General features: G+C 47.2%; 1 protein-coding gene across 1 annotated transcript in view; it reads right to left on the bottom strand.

The window, feature by feature from the left end:
* Nucleotides 1-16,235, bottom strand: part of LOC139162883 (zinc finger protein 208-like) — a 56,459-nt gene extending 40,224 nt beyond the window's left edge. The window contains exons 1-6 of the mRNA XM_070743778.1: nt 16,176-16,235; nt 15,267-15,870; nt 14,901-15,015; nt 14,734-14,801; nt 13,085-13,214; nt 6,714-9,242 (exon numbers count right to left, since the gene is read on the bottom strand). Of these exons, the coding sequence (XP_070599879.1) occupies nt 6,714-9,242; nt 13,085-13,214; nt 14,734-14,801; nt 14,901-15,015; nt 15,267-15,680 (3,256 nt within the window). The 5' untranslated portion in view covers nt 15,681-15,870; nt 16,176-16,235. The remainder of the gene's footprint in view (nt 1-6,713; nt 9,243-13,084; nt 13,215-14,733; nt 14,802-14,900; nt 15,016-15,266; nt 15,871-16,175) is intronic.
* Between the last annotated feature and the right edge of the window lie 2,119 nt (nt 16,236-18,354).

Genomic DNA, 18,354 nt, shown 5'->3' with positions numbered 1-18,354 from the left:
CCATCTCCCCCACCAAGATGGACCCAACTTCCGCCAACACCATCCTCCTCTGCACAATGACCGGCTTTTACCCCGTGGAGATCGAGGTCCAGTGGCTGAAAAATGGGTGGCAGGAGAAGGAGGGCGTGGCCTTTGGGGAGGAGCTCCAGAATGGAGACTGGACCTACCAGCTCCACGTGATGCTGGAGACGCAGCCCCAGTGGGGGGACGTCTACACTTGCAAGGTGGAGCACGCCAGCTTGGATGCCCCCATCACCATCCAGTGGGGTAAGCCCCTCCCCTCCCACCCCTCCTGGTCTGGGGACCCCATCCTGCCCTGAGAAGGGGGAGAGACCCTCTCTGTGGTGGTGCGAGCCAGAATGGACCCTCCTGGGGGAAGGTGGGCAGAATCCTCCTGCTCAGGTGAGGCTCCTTCTCCTTCCCCAGAGCCCCGTTCCTCCCGCTCTGCCAGGGCCAAAATCTGGACGGGGATTATGGGGGCTGTGATAGGTGTGGCCTTCCTGGCTGTGGGACTCTTCTCCTACCTGAAGGCCAAGAAAGGTGAGTCTATGGGGCAGCAGTAGAGGTTGCGGGGAGGGGACCATCTAGGGGAGGCCTCTCATCAAGCTTAGCAGGTGGCCAAGAGGGTCCCCTTGAGAAATATTTTGGAGAACTTCTGTCCTTGGAGGGTTTATTAAGGGAAGATTGTGCAAACTATTATGGGCTATTGATGGGGAGGGGTTCCCTCTGAGTCCTCCAGCCCATGAAGGGTCCTGATTGGCTCTTTTTCTCCTTCCAGCAATTCCCATCCAACCACCTGCAGGTGAGTTTCTCCTCTTCCTCCCTCTTCTCAGCCCCTCCTATAAATTATCAACATTTTTGTTTAATTTCTCAATTGTTCCTTTCTTTAAAGAAAACATGCCTGAACAATATCTCTTTGATGTGGATACAGCAAAACTTTGGAGTTTGGGCAGCTTTTCCTTACAGGGACCTGAAAAAGTATTGCAATCAAAAACAAAAACACAGACAAATGCTTAAAATCTTTCCCATAATTTTTCCATGTTTTGGGAAAATGCAAAAGGGAAGGGAAGGAGGGGGGCCATTCCTTCCCTTTCCTCCCTCGGGGAAGGAGCACCCCAGCATTTTGGAAGCAAGCCACCCCTTCTGTTAGGCTCACTGTGGGTGGGGGGAGAGGTTCCTGGGGGTTTTCAGGCATGGGGACAAATTCCACCCCTGTGGCTGTTTTAAAAGGGGCAAGTCCCACACTACTATGCACTGTGGGATTGGAGGCCACTTCAGCCAATGGCAGGAGATCTTCCCAGCTGAACTGCTGATAATTAACATAGCATCTTCTCAGGTATTGTTCTATCATTGAGTTCGCTCGTTCTATGGCTCCATCCGTCCTCAGATGGAAGGTGGAGCTAAGCCCTTGAGATGCCCCTTCTTGACTGAATGGACCCCCTCCAAAACTTCCCCATGAACTGCACCCCCCACCTCCCCAGTCCCAGATGATCCTTCTTGGCACCCCATGGAGACCCTTGACAGGCTGTTCCTCCTGACCCCCCCTTCTTGTGACAGTTTATTTTCTGGCCATGTGACCCCAGGCTTCCCCCTTTGCTGCCACCCCCCATATTAGCCCCATTTTCCTGGTTCACATGAAGAATCGCAACCTTTTGCTCCTTGGAATGGGCGGATTCTCTCTCTGTCTTTCTCTGCCTGTGGGGGCTGAAAGGGAAGAAAAACATGTTATTTACAGTAAAAGTTTCTCTTTATATTCTGATTTTCTTCCCCTTCTCTTTTTCTGCAGCACTCGTGAATTAATCCTGCTGTCAACCTTCGCTATAATTCTGCATCATTTCTACGCTTGGTTGCCAATAGTTACGGGGAGGGGTCTTGGGTAATGGGTGGGGGGGAGGATGCAGGAGGCCCTGTGAAGTGGAATAGGTTTCGTCTTCCTTGAAACCAGGTGACCTGAAGGAGACCGTTAGAAGTTACATTCCATGAATGTGAGGTGGGTGGAAGATGCCTCCACCTGATGGTCATGGACACTTGGGATTGGCCAATCTCCAGAGGGCGTGGGGTCAAAAGGGGGTTTGATCTACGCAGGTATCGCACCTTTTTCTCCAGTCTTTGCTTTAACCTTGACTGCTTTCAGTTCTGGTTTATGATAAATTCACTTTTGACCCTTGAAAAGGACTCTGAGTTTTACTTTTCTTAAATACTGACTGTAGCGGCTGACACCTGCTCTCTGATGCAAAAGGATTTATTTTTATTTCTTTGGTCGCTGATGACTCTTTGTCCTCATTGCAAACTCTGAAAAATGGAGGCAGAAGGTGGCAAGTTGGGGGGAGGAGGAGAATGGCAGCGTGGACCTTCTCTTGCTGAGGACAGACCCCTCCCCACTTTCTTTCCTGTGAGGGAGGGGTGGAGACCATGTAGAGTGTCCCCAGGGAGGCTGGGCAGACCTGTCAGTCAAGCCCCCTCATGTCTCCTGGCTTTGAACCCACAGCAGCTTCATCTACACTATTCTTCCTACGAATCCCTTCCCTTCGCTTTGCTGTGAAAGAATAAACTTCAGATGTAGGAAAACCCTGGAATCCTCCGTTTCTTCCTCCTCTTCCCTGCCCCCACAGGAAGCCCCTCCCTCCGCTGCCTCTGGATCAACCATCCCGGCTACTTCGGGTCCAAAGCCAAAACTGATGTGGGAGGTGGAGGGGGCAGATCCAGGGAGGGGGTGGGGCTGGACCCCCTTGCTCTGCTTCCCCTCAATGCCCCCTTTGCGGAGCAGAATGCCAGAAGGGACGGTCCTCCCTCGGCAATTGTGGGGAGCCATTGGGGGCACCCGAGACTCCCCTTACGTTCACCCAGCCATTTGAGCCATTTCTCTTCTTCCCAACTGGAGGGTCCTGCCCCATTTTGTCAGCCAGTACCCCCCTCCCTTGCATCAGAAGCCATTCCTGGAGCAGATGTTTGACACAGAGGGGAGGGAGGGGGGCTCCATGGTGCCATCTTGAGTGGGAGACCCCTTCCTTCTCTCCAGCATCCCTCTCACGGGGGTCCTCAGAAGGGCTCAACGGGTGGACAACAAGGCTAAATTCTCCTCCAAATGTCCCCTCGGTGGTCTCCTCTGCCTGGAGACAGACGATGCTTCCAAAACTGTTTTTCATGGGTTGGGCCTGACATTTTAGAAGTCAGAAATAGAATTCTGCAGGGCTGCCTCTCCACCCTTGATTCCCTTTGCCCCCTCTCCCTCCTCGCTCCCTCGCTTTCCCCCTCCTTCCCTCCTTGCTCTTGTTCCCATTTCACTTTTTCCCTTTCCTCCCCCTCCCTCTCCTCCCTCCCTCCTCCCCCTTCCTTTCCCCCCTCCCAGCTCCCACTTGCTCTTCCTTACTTCCCCCTCTCCCGGCTGCAGCAGGCAGACACCCCACAGGGCCTGTATCCTGCGATGGCCTTAGTCTTTTCCTGGGGTGGGGGAGGGGGCTCGAGGGGTCAAACTCCCCCCTGGCCCAACACCGGCCTCAGCAGGACAGAACTGGATCCCCACTTGAACAGAAGTAAGAGGTGTTCAAACCTGCCCCACAATTGTGTGTTTCCACACACCCAGTCACACAAAATGGGCCCCAGATCCAGAGAGACTCTGGTGGGACGCCCATCGCTCTCCTGATCAAAGCAGAACTTCTGGGCTCTTTTCATGCTTCCCCCTGCGAGATTTTGATTTTCTCTCAGTTCTTCCTGACACCCACACTACACCCACCCACAAACACACACACACCCAGAGCAGCTCTTCTTTCTGCAACCCACCACAGCTGCAGAGGCGCTTGGGCTTCGCTTCCCCAGCCTGAGCTTGCAGACCCCAAATCACCTCCCTTGCACCCTGAGCCTCAGGAAGGTGAGAAAGTCTAAAGGGCTCCTGAATTTCAAGGTGGGGACAAGGACCAAGGAAGGAGAGACCCCCCTTGTGCTCCCCCCCCATTTATGATTTCCGCTCCACTCTAACCTTCTCCCCTCTCTGTAGACAAGGAGAATTGGGCTCCCAGGAGGTCTTCCAAAGGGCAGGAACTGAGCAAGGGGGGAGAGTTTCAGGGAGATCAGGCAAGGCTAAAAGAGGATTGGGAAGTGGATCTTTTGAGGGAGGCGAGTTCGAGGAGGGCCTGAAGCTTCCCCCTCCTTGTCTAGGAGCAGTTTCAGCCTATGCAGTAGCCCAGATGCCTCCTGGTGGTCTCCCATCCTCAGGCTGGCCACGCCAATCTCTCTCAGCCAGGGGAGGGCAGGGGGGCTGGGCAGCTGCCAGATGTTCAGGGCTGAGGATGAAACGCCAGATCAGGCAGGTATTAGAGCCCCAACCCTCTCCCGGCTGCATCAGGCAGACATCCCACAGGGCCTGTATCCTGAGATGGCCTCTGTCCTTTCCTGGGAGGTGGGAGGGGGCTGGAGGGGTCAAACTCCCCCCTGGCGCAGCACCAGCCTCAGCAGGACAGAACTGGGTCTCCACCTGCAGCTGAAGGAGGAGGCAGAGTCGGAACGTGCCCCACAATTGTGTGTTTGCACACACTCATTCACACAAAATGGGTCCCAGATCCATAGAGACTCTGGTGGGACGCCCATCGCTCTCCTGATCAAAGCAGAACTTCATGTCTCCCCCTGCAAGATTTTGATTTTCTCTGAGTTCTTCCTGACAACCCCACTCTACACACACACACACACAAAGCAGCATCTCTTCCTTCTTCAAGCCCAAACAGCTGCAGGGACGCTTGGGCTTCGCTTCCCCAGCCTGAAGCGTTGGGCTCCTCCGAAGGGGAACTGAGGAACTGACAAGGATCCAGCAGGCAACAAGCCTGGATTCTTCATCAGGGCAGCTCAGGGACTCTCCTCCTCCGCCCCATGGCTGAGTCTCCAGGTGGGGCAGCCCCTTTGTCCTGTGACCCACTGGAAGTAGTCCTTGAGTTATAGCCTTTCATTTAGCGACTGCTCAAAGTTTCAATGGCTCTGAAAAAGGGACCTTCTGTCCTTCTGGTCCAAGGGCTGCCCAGTTTCTTCCACAAAGCCTCTCTTAATATCTGCCATGGGAAGTATTCCCTTTAAGGTGTAGGTGTGTGTGTGTGTGTGTGTGTGATCTGGACAATCCTTTGTTCACCTGATGGAGGGATCAAGCATGTCTAGATAGGCAAAAAAGGAAAGAAGTTGGAAGGGACCTTGGAGGTCATCTAGTGCAACCCACTACTCAATCTGAGACGCGAAGAGGGAGACGTTTGGTGTCAGAATGGGGCAGGAGGCTCGAGTTGTGGGGAGAGAAATGGCTGGGTAAGCGAAGGGGGAGGCTCAGGTGTCCCCAAAAGGCCCCCCAGGAGTGCTTGGGGAGGACCATGCGGGCTGCCATTTGGACCTTCAAAACGGGCTTGAGGGGAAGTAGAGCGGGAGGGAGGGTTCTTAGCAAGAGAAGGTCAAGGCTGGGATTCCCCCCCCCCCCCAATTTGCCACCTTCTGCCTCCATTTTTCAGAGTTTGGACCAAGTTTGTTACTCTAGATGCCACCTGGGACTGACCATGCCCAGAGCCCTGGCAACCCTTTGATTGCAGGATGCACCAAGCCTTTGCCAGGGCCATGCCAAGACGCTTACTGAGGGGGATTTGGGGGAATGCAGAGGGAGACCCACCTCACCCACAAACCAGGCTCTGCCTGCAGCTGGGCTACCTCCTTCAAGCCATTCTTGGTGAAGGAGGTGGGGAGGGGTCCAAGTCCCAGCTTGCCTGGGATGGGGGGCAGCAGGGAGTGTGGAAGGAATGGGGGGGATCTTGGGGAAAGTGAGTGGGGGCAGATGGAGGCTGAGGAGATCAGGCAGATCCCAAGATCACCGGAGAGCTTTGGACGAGATCCCTCTTGATCTCCTCCTTCACCAAATTTTCTAAGTGGCACAATTGTTAGATGGATTAATGGGGGACGGGTGGGGTTGTCCGGGTGAGCCCCCCAAGAGGGTCCTTAAAATGTCCGTTCCATCTCAGAGTACTTTGCTAACAGTGTTGCTCTCTGTTGAGGGATTGTTTAAATAATTGTTAATTCTATAATGCTGAAGAACATTCAATTGGTTAGTTGTAAATTAAAACTGGGATCTAATCTGTTGCCATCTACACAAATAATTCCAGTGTGGGTTTTGTTTTGTTTTTCATAATAAGCCCATTTGTATCTGGGAGCATTAAAAAATCCTTGTGGACCAGCTATAAAAAGGCAATGGTTTTACAAAGTGAAATTGTGACTTTGTTTGAGGAAGAAATGCAAATTCTGGATGCGAAAAAATATTTCAGCAAGAAAATAGATGGAGCATTTTTTTTATGTTTTTGACATTTTATTGAACACAACTTCTATACATTATTTTTAGCAGTTGATACAGCCTTTCATGCTTCTGAGGTCGCTAAAATGAGGGCAGATTGCTGAGGACAATAAGCTGACTTTGTACACAGGTCAGAGGTAAAGCGGTAAAGCATTGTGGAGTAGTATATAAATCTAAGTGGAATTGCTATTTCTACATAGTTTCTCCAGAGAATGGATCCTCTTATGGTAAGTAAATCCACTGCTATTAGCAAAGGTCTTTCCACACTCCAAGCATTTATACGGCTTCTCCCCTGTGTGGATCCTATTGTGGCGAATAAGTTTACTTCTCTGAGCAAAGGTCTTTCCGCACTCCAAGCATTTATACGGCTTCTCCCCTGTGTGGATCTTATTGTGGCGAATAAGTTTACTTCTCTGAGCAAAGGTCTTTCCGCACTCCAAGCATTTATACGGCTTCTCCCCTGTGTGGATCAACTTATGGGAAGTAAATCCACTGCTATGAGCAAAGGTCTTTCCACATTCCAAGCATTTATACGGCTTCTCCCCTGTGTGGATCCACTTATGGGAAGTAAATCCACTGCTATGAGCAAAGGTCTTTCCACATTCCAAGCATTTATATGGCTTCTCCCCTGTGTGGATCCTCTTATGGGAAGTAAGTGTACTGCTTTCAGCAAAGGTCTTTCCACACTCCAAGCATTTATATGGCTTCTCCCCTGTGTGGATCCTCTTATGGTAAGTAAATCCACTGCTATTAGCAAAGGTCTTTCCACACTCCAAGCATTTATACGGCTTCTCCCCTGTGTGGATCCTATTGTGGCGAATAAGTTTACTTCTCTGAGCAAAGGTCTTTCCGCACTCCAAGCATTTATACGGCTTCTCCCCTGTGTGGATCGTATTGTGGCGAATAAGTTTACTTCTCTGAGCAAAGGTCTTTCCGCACTCCAAGCATTTATACGGCTTCTCCCCTGTGTGGATCAACTTATGGGAAGTAAATCCACTGCTATGAGCAAAGGTCTTTCCACATTCCAAGCATTTATACGGCTTCTCCCCTGTGTGGATCCACTTATGGGAAGTAAATCCACTGCTATGAGGAAAGGTCTTTCCACATTCCAAGCATTTATATGGCTTCTCCCCTGTGTGGATCCTCTTATGGGAAGTAAGTGTACTGCTTTCAGCAAAGGTCTTTCCACACTCCAAGCATTTATACAGCTTCTCCCCTGTGTGGATCCTCTTATGGGAAGTAAGTATACTGCTTTCAGCAAAGGTCTTTCCACACTCCAAGCATTTATACGGCTTCTCCACTGTGTGGATCCTCTTATGGGAAGTAAGTGCACTGCTAACAGCAAAGGTCTTTCCACACTCCAAGCATTTATACGGCTTCTCCCCTGTGTGGATCAACTTATGGGAAGTAAATCCACTGCTATGAGCAAAGGTCTTTCCACATTCCAAGCATTTATACGGCTTCTCCCCTGTGTGGATCCACTTATGGGAAGTAAATCCACTGCTATGAGGAAAGGTCTTTCCACATTCCAAGCATTTATATGGCTTCTCCCCTGTGTGGATCCTCTTATGGGAAGTAAGTGTACTGCTTTCAGCAAAGGTCTTTCCACACTCCAAGCATTTATACAGCTTCTCCCCTGTGTGGATCCTCTTATGGGAAGTAAGTGTACTGCTTTCAGCAAAGGTCTTTCCACACTCCAAGCATTTATACGGCTTCTCCACTGTGTGGATCCTCTTATGGGAAGTAAGTGCACTGCTAACAGCAAAGGTCTTTCCACACTCCAAGCATTTATACGGCTTCTCCCCTGTGTGGATCCTCTTATGGGAAGTAAGTGTACTGCTATCAGCAAAGGTCTTTCCACACTCCATGTATTTATACGGCTTCTCCCCTGTGTGAATCCTCTTATGGGAAGTAACTGTATTGCTATGAGCAAAGGTCTTTCCACACTCCAAGCATTTATACGGCTTCTCCCCTGTGTGGATCTTCTTATGGGAAGTAAGTGCACTGCTAGCAGCAAAGGTATTTCCACACTCCAAGCATTTATACGGCTTCTCCCCTGCGTGGATCTTCTTATGGGAAATAAGATGACTTCTCTGTGCAAAGGTCTTTCCACATTCCAAGCATTTATACGGCTTCTCCCCTGTGTGGATCCTTTTGTGGCAAATAAGTTTACTTCCTTGAGCAAAGGTCTTTCCACACTCCATGCATTTATACGGCTTCTCCCCTGTGTGGATCCTCTTATGGGAAGTAAGTACACTGCTATGAGCAAAGGTCTTTCCACACTTCAAGCATTTATACGGCTTCTCCCCTGTGTGGATCTTCTTATGGGAAGTAAGTGTACTGTTCTCAGCAAAGGTCTTTCCACACTCCAAGCATTTATATGGCTTCTCCCCTGTGTGGATCGTTTTATGTGAAATAAGATGACTTCTTTGAGAAAAGGTCTTTCCACACTCCATGCATTTATACAGCTTCTCCCCTGTGTGGATCCTTTCATGGATAGTAAGTTGCCACGTTCTGCTAAAACATTTTCCACATTTCAAGCATTTATATGGCTTCCCTTTTGTATCAATCGCTTTTTGAGATGTAAGGTAGTTATTTCCAAGAGAAAGAATGTATGTCCCATTGTAATTTTGTCCATTGTGTCTTCTTATAGCATCTTCTCCTTTGTTTTGGGTGAAATAGTTTTCATTTACTTGTATTTTAGCTTTAACTAGCTTCACACATTTTCCAATATATTTTTTCTTCATTTTCTCTTGTCGGGCAACAATGTTTTGCATCGGAGCATCAGTGGAAGATGAGCTTTCCTGATTCCAATTCTTTGACTGGTTTCTCTCAGGGCTTTCGAATTTCATTCCAATTCCAAACTTCTCCATTCCATCTTTATCATTGATCAGTTGGAAAAGTTCATGGGAATCTTGATTCTGCTGCCAGTTATGACCTTCAAAGCAAAAGGGAAATGAAAATGATGACAAAGTTGATGATGATTCAAAATACATGTAAAGATCTAGAGACCCTCTGGATTTGCATGCAAAATAAAGACGGTTCTGTCATTAGAATTGGGGTGATCTATAGGGCTCCAGGGCAATCTGAGGAACATGACAACAAGATGGTGGATGAAATTACCCTAATGGCAGTTAAGGGAGATATTGTGGTTACGGGTGATTTCAACATGCCTGATGTTGACTGGAATATCCCCAGTGCCCTTACATGCAAAAGTAAGAATATAATAGAGGCCCTTAAAGGAGCAGCTCTGGCACAGCTAGTTAAGACACCAACTAGAGGGGAGAATATTCTAGATTTAGTTTTTACGAATGGGAATTGGGTTTCAGAGGTCAAGGTGGGAGAAAATTTAGGTTGCAGTGACCATCTATGTTTGTGGTTTGATGTAAAAACTGATTGTGAGCAATCCTATACTGTAACCAAAGTATTGGATTTCAGAAAAACAAATTTTAATGCAATGGGGGAATATTTAAATAATGAATTAAAGGGGAGGGATAAAATGGCAGGAGCGAGCACCCAGTGGACTGTATTAAAAAAGGCCATCTTAAAAGACACAGGACTGTATGTAAAGCAAATAACTAAAGGTAAAAGGAAGAAGAAACCGCTATGGTTTAGCAATGATGTAAGGGCTATAGTCAATGAAAAAAAGGCTGCCTATAGGAGGTATAAAGAGTCTGGAAGTATAGCTGATAGAGAGGTGTATAAAATGAGACAGAAGGAGGCGAAACAGATAATATATGCTGCTTAACCCTCAAAAGAGGAAGAAATTGCAAAATGTGTAAAGAAGGGGGATAAAACCTTCTTCAGATATATTAGTGATAGGAAGAAGAAAAACTGCAGCATCACGAAGCTTAGTACCGGGAATACTACATGCATTGATGGGAATAAGGAGATCGCTGACCATTTCAATAGCTACTTCTGTTCAGTTTTCTCAAAAGACACCTTACAAAATAATACTATAGAGGGATATAGCATTGCTTCCAGCTGTACGGATTCGGCTCCAGTGATCTTAGAAGCTGATCTCTTAAAAGAACTTGAACGATTAAAGATAAATAAGGCAATGGGTCCAGATGGCATCCACCCCAGAGTTCTTAAAGAACTCAGATCTGTCATTGCTACCCCGACTGATTTGTTTAACCAATCCCTGTTAACAGGAGATGTTCCTGAGGATTGGAGAATGGCCAGTGTTGTGCCTATCCACAAGAAGGGCAGTAGAGAAGAAGCTAGTAACTACAGGCCAGTTAGTTTGACATCATTTATAGTTAAAATGATGGAGACTCTACTCAAAAAGAGGATAAATCAGCACCTAAAAAACAATAACTTATTGGACCCAAATCAGCATGGCTTTACTGAAGGCAAATCATGTCAGACTAATCTCATTGATTTCTTTGACTATGTCACAAAGGTGTTGGATCAAGGTGGTGCCATGGATATTGCCTATCTGGACTTCAGCAAAGCCTTTGATATGGTTCCACATAAAGAGCTGATAGATAAATTAGTGAAGATTGGACTTAATCCCTGGATAGTTCAATGGATTTCAAGCTGGCTGAAGCATAGACATCAGAGAGTTATTGTTAATGGAGAGTATTCTGAGCAGAGTCAGGTTACAAGCGGTGTGCCACAAGGGTCTGTTCTGGGTCCTATTCTTTTTAATATGTTTGTGAGTGACATAGGGGAAGGTTTGGTAGGGAAGGTTTGCCTATTTGCCGATGACTGTAAAGTGTGCAATAGGGTTGATATTCCTGGAGGGGTCTGTAATATGGTAAATGATTTAGCTTTACTAGATAAATGGTCAAAGCAATGGAAACTGCAGTTTAATGTTTCCAAATGTAAAATAATGCACTTGGGGAAAAGGAATCCTCAATCTGAGTATTGCATTGGCAGTTCTGTGTTAGCAAAAACTTCAGAAGAGAACGATTTAGGGGTACTGATTTCTCAAAATGGGTGAGCAGTGTGGTCGGGCGGTAGGAAAAGCAAGTAGGATGCTTGGCTGCATAGCTAGAGGTATAACTAGCAGGAAGAGGGAGATTGTGATCCCCTTATATAGAGCGCTGGTGAGACCACATTTGGAGTACTGTGTTCAGTTCTGGAGACCTCACCTACAAAAAGATATTGACAAAATTGAACGGGTCCAAAGACGGGCTACAAGAATGGTGGAAGATCTTAAGCATAAAACGTATCAGGAAAGACTTAATGAACTCAATCTGTATAGTCTGTAGGACAGAAGGAAAAGGGGGGACATGATCAAAACATTTAAATATGTTAAAGGGTTAAATAAGGTTCAGGAGGGAAGTGTTTTTAATAGGAAAATGAACACAAGAACAAAGGGACAAAATCTGAAGTTAGTTGGGGGAATGATCAAAGGCAACATGAGAAAATATTATTTTACTGAAAGAGTAGTAGATCCTTGGAACAAACTTCCAGCAGACGTGCCTGGTAAATCCACAGTAACTGAATTTAAACATGCCTGGGATAAACATATATCCATCCTAAGATAAAATACAGAAAATAGTATAAGGGCAGACTAGATGGATCATGAGGTCTTTTTCTGCTGTCAGTCTTCTAGGTTTCTATGACTGCATGCTCACAGTGTTGTGATATACACATTATGATTTCTATATTCATGTGTTATGAAAGCTTTGAAAATATTTAGATGTCTCTTTCTTTATAATCTATCTATCTATCCATCCATCTATCTATCTGCAAATCTCACTCAGAGCCAGTTTTGAATTAAAGAATGGAATAGAAAAAGAAAAGGGACCTTGGAGGTCTTCTAGTCCACCCTCCCGATTAGGCAGGAAAGCCTTCCACCACTTCAGTCAAATGGTTATCCTACATCTTCTTAAAAACTTCCAGTGTTGGAGCATTCACAAGTTCTGGAGGCAAGCTGTTCCACTGATTAATTGTTTCAACTGTCAGGAAATTTCTCCTTAGTTCTAAGTTGCTTTTCCCCTTGATTAGTTTCCACCCGTGGCTTCTTGTCCCGCCCTCAGGTGCTTTGAAGAATAGTTTGACTCCCTCTTCTTTGTGGCAGCCCCTGAGATATTGGAAAACTGCCATCACTCTGGATGTGGTACAGGAGTCAGTTCGCAGAGAGCGGAGATCTAAAGTACTTTAGGGATAGATCACACGAGACCAGTAGTGCAAGATCCCAGGCTACTAATATGATGTGATCTCACACCTTCAGGCATTGAAGAACTTTAAGAACTGAGGACTGCACAAGATCCAGGGCAAAAGTCTTCGAAGACGAAGGGACATTCCCTCTCCTGGCCAACATTTTGCCCTGGATCTTGTGCAGGCCTTGGGTAGCCGGGAACAGAGGCCTAGAGCATTATAGTGCGATATCACATGAGATCAATAGTGCTACATTTTCTACTACTGACTTCACATATCTCTCAATACTTTAGGCTTCTTCTTTCTGCAAATGCACCCAAGTAGGCAAAGGAACCGATGGAAAGTTCTGTTCTGACACAAGTTTGGAGGTTTGAGACAAATGACAACACACTCCTCTCACATGACCTCCAGAGGACACACAAAAGCACACCTCGTTCTTTTCAGACTCTAGAGATAAATTCAAATAGAAATGGAAAAATACAGATGTGAAATGGCACATAAAGCATCTAAGCAAAGAGACATTGACTCTTTCCTTCCTTGGAGCACCAGAAGGCCAGATTCTTTCCTTCTCCCGCCCAGGAGATGATGTCTCATAATATTGGTTTTTTACATTAAAAACTAACTATATTCTGTCTTCTTGAATTCTAATTGGTGTCATACTCTTACCCAGAAAGATCACGTTCCTATGGTTTTCCAGCATGACTTCCGAATGCAGCGCTTTCTGGTCAGGATCCAACAGAGACCATTCCTCCTCAGAGAAAGACACAGCCACCTCCTCGAAGGACACAGAACTCTCCTGAACACGGGAAAAAGAACAGAACGGGAGGATTCATAACATCTGTTTATCTTCATCATTCATTTAGACAAGAGGATAGAAAGGGAACTCATCACATTTGTAGACAAGACCTAATTGACAGGTGTAACAACACTCCAGGATATAAGATCGAGATATAGAAGGATCAACAGATATGGGCCCCATCCGACAAAGCAAAATCGACAGTGAAAACTGTAACCACGTTCATTTAGGAAAGAAAACCCACATGCATTCGCATAGAAGAGGTGATACCTGGCTTAATAGTAGTAAGTGCAACAGGGATCTTGGAGTCCTAGTGGACAAACACTTAAATATGAGTCAGCAGATAATGTACAGGTGCCACCAAAAAACCTGAAACCCAACAAAATCAAAGGCGGCATTAAGAGGGATAGAATCAAGATGACATGAAGTGTTACTACCACTGTATAATGCCTTGATAAGACCACACCTGGAATATTGACTCCACTACTGGTTGCCAGATGGAAGAAAGATCTTGAGACTCTAGAAAGAGTGCAGACAAGAGCAATAAAAATTACTACTGGACCAGAGGTTAAAGCATTGCTGTTTTATCATTGCTGGAATTGGGTATGTCTACTTTAAAGAAAAGAAGGACCAGGGAGTGACATGATAGCAGTGTTCCAAGAAACAATGGATGGAAAGTTTTCAAGGAGAGAACCAATCCACAAGTAAAGGGAAATTTCCTGATGTTGAGAACAACTAATCAGTGGAATGACTTGCCTCCAAAATTGTGGTTGCTCCAAAAGTGGAGGTGTTTATGAAGGAATTGGACAGCCATTTATCTGAAATGTTATAGGGCTTCCTGTCTGAGCAGGGGGTTGGACTAGAAGACCTCCAAGATCCCTACCAACTGTTATTCTGTTTCATTGTTTCCAAATTACTGCAGCAAAGATATGCACCAAATTAAAAGGTTGTGCATCACAGAAGTCCTAGGTTTAGGTGAGAGAATGCGCAAATATGAAAATTGCTTTATCAAGTTCATTGATCCTGCAAAACCTTCAGTGCCTTTCACTAAAGTAATCCCACTTCTGGATCAACTGATTTATTGCCCTGTCTATCATTGATTGATCTAGTTCTGACCCATTGGGTGAAAGGAAGAAAACAGAGAGAAAATTCCCTGGGAAAATCATTTCTCAGCTTTTGCAAGGCGGGAATGTTTGATCTCCTAATCAAGGCACAAATCAGAGGACTGGAAATTATTTTGTATTTGTTTTGTATATATTTATTCTTATTTCTTGAAGGACTTTTTAACAATTGCTTCTTGTAAACTCAAAGTTGGAAGAACACCTAGCAGAACAAGATAAGCAGAGGAAGCTATGCTGGCTAAAAGGAACTTGAACCTGCTGTTCTGCTCTCCATGTTGTGGAAGAACACAAAAATAACCCGGGCCAAAAAGGGGGGAAATAGAAGGAGAGAGCCCTCTGCACACCCGCTTCACTTCCTGAGAGGAGAATAGAAATCTAATAGCTTTTCCCTTTCTTACTTGATTTGAAGGTTCAACCGCCGTTTGATCTCCGTCAGAATAACCAGAAAGATTCATTCTTTGTTTCTCTGTAAGGAATAAATAATTTCAAAATGCATAATTAACAAAATAGGAGGAGAAGAGAGAGAGAGGTAGGACATATGGCTCATCGGAGGATCTTCCATTACCTTCTGTGGTGTCCTGACTTGGATCTTCCCAAGGGATCCTCCAGGAAATTGGTTCCTGAGGGGGATTTGATGGATTCCTCTTTCCCTCAGGATCTCTCATCTCCACAGTGCAGCACTTCAAACAGGAGGAAGGGAAAAAGAAGCAGAATTAATGTACATCACACAACAAAAAGCGGATTGCCAGATTCACAACACAACATCAAAGCCCCCAATATCCACCCGTGAGATTGAGTGAAAGAACGGAACAATGTCCTACACAAATTGCAGAACTGCCACATGTGATGAACAACAGAGAAGTTTGGGAAGGAGGGGTGAAGTATTCAACCACACTCTCTACTGTTTTCTAAGCTCCCTAAGGTGTCTCACCTGCAACTGGGCCTGCTCCTTCTGCTCCTCCGCCTGGCTCAGGAGGAGGCCTTCCGCCAGGGCCACCGCCTGGGAGCTGGTCTGTGCTCCACACTCCCGCACCCAGCCCTCCATCTCTGGGGGCAGAAGGGACAGGAACTGCTCCAGAACCACCAGGTCCACCATCTGGGCTTTCGTGTGTTTTTCTAGCCTCAGGCATGGCCTGCTCAACTCATGGAGTCGGCTGCAAAGTAGTCGGGGACCCTCAGCCAACCATGATTGCATGGAGTTCCAGGGTTGAATTTCCGAAGGAAGGATGGGTTCTTCCTCCAGGATCTTCTGCCCGGGTCTTGTCCAGAGCTTCCCCACCTTCCCAGGCTGAGGGGCTGCAGGGCCTTTTCCGCTTCCCTCCTCTGCAAAAGTTGCGGTCTCCATCCTTTCTCTGTCCTCCAGAGCACCTCCAAAGGGGTCCAAGGACTCTTGTGGGTCTCCAGACCCCTTTTCCTTCACGGGACCATTTCTGGAAACACAGGACAGATCCCTCCAGGTGATTCCGCTCTTTTTTTCTTCCCCCAGGAGAAAATGTGGCCTTGCAAAGACCACAAATGGCTTCCGGTTTCTGTCTCTGAGGTGGAAGGAAAAACAAAGGCCCAGAATGAGAAGGTGGAATTCAGCCCCTGAGCGACCTTCACCCAACCTGCCCGGAGCCCCAAGAGGCTCGTCCCAGCGCAGGGCCGAGGTCAACCGAGCAGGGCCGGGAAGGAGGCAGCTGCAGAGGCCGCCCCGCTTCTCTCCCCCTCCGGAGACAGGATCGGGCCCTCGGGGAGCCTGGGGCGAATCCCGCTTCCTCCCCTCCCCCGCTTCTTCCGCTTCCACTGCAGGGAGAGGGCGGCAGGGGAACATGGGGACCGGGAAGCCCCCCCCCCTCACCTGGGACACGTCTGGAGGTTTTCCCGCCGGGCTCTAGTCTCACGCGGCACCAGGGTTGAAGGAGAGCGAGTGGGGCGTCCTAGAGCGACAAGGCTCAGTGATGTCACTTCCTTCTCAGCCTCCTCTGCAAAACCCCCCGTGACGTTCGCCCTCCGGTGGGCCAATGGGGAGTTTCTTTCCCTTTGCAGACATCGCCCCCTGGTGGATTTGTGTGAAAGTGCCAGTCAGGATGGAATGAATGGCGGGAAAGAGACGCGCCTGACAATTCAATCTCAGCTCTGTTTCTTTTGAAGACTTTCAATGTGAAGAAAGTGAATTTAATGGCTGGAGAAAAGTGCACAAAGGTCCCAAACATCCCGTTGTGGCTGAGGGAGGGCGGGCTCCTGCCTGAGGGGATCTGCGCTCTGATTGGTTGCTGGGGGTGGGAAGGGGGCGTGTCCACTTTCCCCCGCCTTTTTCCTTTGGGCGCTGTTTGAGATTTACCTCAGGAGGCGTCCGACTGTCTTCTCTGTTGCGAACGTTCATTTATCTTGATATAAAAGGGCAGATTTTTCTCAGTGTCTCCCTCTTCCTTTGGACAGCAGCCGTGTGTTTCCTCCACATGGACCTTTTTTCCTGCGGGGAGGAAGGATAAACTCCCTGGAATGGAGGCCCAGACACTGGGAGCAGGAGGGCCCAGTGGGAGCCCCAGAGATGGGGGCACAGGGCGTTTCTCTCCCGCTCTCCCCACCAAGGGAACCATCCAAGGAGGGAAGGTAGCACCCTGGAAGTCCAGCCTGGCTTAGGGGACGGGTCTCTCCAGAGAGGAATTGGGATCCTTGGACCATGGTCCACAACACCCACGTGGGGGCTTCTGGCAGGGGATGAGCTGCCCCACACAAGGACCCAGAAGGTCAGCTGTGGGAACCGACCACCTCTCCTCACCCAAAGGGCTTGAGAGTGAAGCCGGACTGAGAGGGAGACGAAGGTTTAGAAGCTGATTCCCAACTCAAATCGCATAGGTAGAAACCAAATACGGGGTCAATCAAAAGGGGACTCCGATGCACCAATGGGAGGAATAAACGGGGTGAATTCCAGAGAAAATCTGTGGAGGGAGCTGCAGGTTCCAGGTGCCAAAGGTGAGGCGAGAAACCTTAATGACTTCGAGAGGACTCATAATTTCATTCTTGGGGTAAAATACTCTCCCCTCCCCCATTGTATTTAAAGAGGTTACAATAAATGGACAACATGCTGATGTGAACAAATACATTTCTACTATTTCTGCTTCTTTTCAAAATATAAAGGTATCTATCTATCTATCTATCCTCTCTCTCTCTTTCTCTCTCCTAATCCCTCTCAAATGTATATAGTCCCCCAACTCAGAACAATTGACTCTGGGTCACATACAGTAAAGCTAGGAATGGGGATTTACATGAAAGTATTAGAAAAACATTTAAAATAATTAAAAAACCTTTTAAAAGAAGGAATATTAGGCAAAGAGTCACTTTTTTCAGTTCCATTGAAACTTCTAGCAGTCACTACAGGAACTGTTATAAGTCAAGGACTACTTCGGGTGGGTGACAGGACAAAGGAACTGCCCCACCTGGAGACTCAGCCATGGGGCGGAGGAGGAGAGTCCCTGAGCTGCCCTGATGAAGAATCCAGGCTTGTTGCCTGCTGGATCCTGGCCAGTTCCTCAGTTCCGCTTCGGAGGAGCCGAAAGCTTCAGGCTGGGGAAGCGAAGCCCAAGGGCCTCTGCAGCTGTTGGGGCTTGAAGAAGGAAGAGCTGCTGTATGTGTGTGTTTGTGTGTGGTGTGGGGGTGTCAGGGAGAACTGAGAGAAAATCAAAATCTTGTAGGGGGAAACATGAAAAGAGCCTAAACGTTCTGCTTTGATCAGGTGAGCGATGGGCGTCCCATCAGAGTCTCTATGGATCTGGAGCCTATTTTGTGTGTCTGGGTGTGTGCAAACACACAATTAAATAATCAAGTAGAATCTGAATTTTATACAATTTGGGAAAAAGTGTATAAATGGTGGAATTTGAGAAAAAAAAGATAATTGAAAATAAAGAAAAAAGTATGAAACAGTAAAATGTATATTTTTGAATACAACTTATAGTGAAATTCAATGAATAACACTATTTCTAATAACCAAGTTTAACAATTTAATCATAATTATATAATCAATAGAAAATATTTGA

The sequence above is a fragment of the Erythrolamprus reginae genome, chromosome 2, assembly GCF_031021105.1.
Source record: "Erythrolamprus reginae isolate rEryReg1 chromosome 2, rEryReg1.hap1, whole genome shotgun sequence".
In the NCBI taxonomy this organism is placed as follows: Eukaryota; Metazoa; Chordata; class Lepidosauria; order Squamata; family Dipsadidae; genus Erythrolamprus; species Erythrolamprus reginae.
The sequence above is the reverse complement of the archived record's forward strand: the minus strand, read 5'-3'. Positions and strand labels throughout refer to the sequence as shown.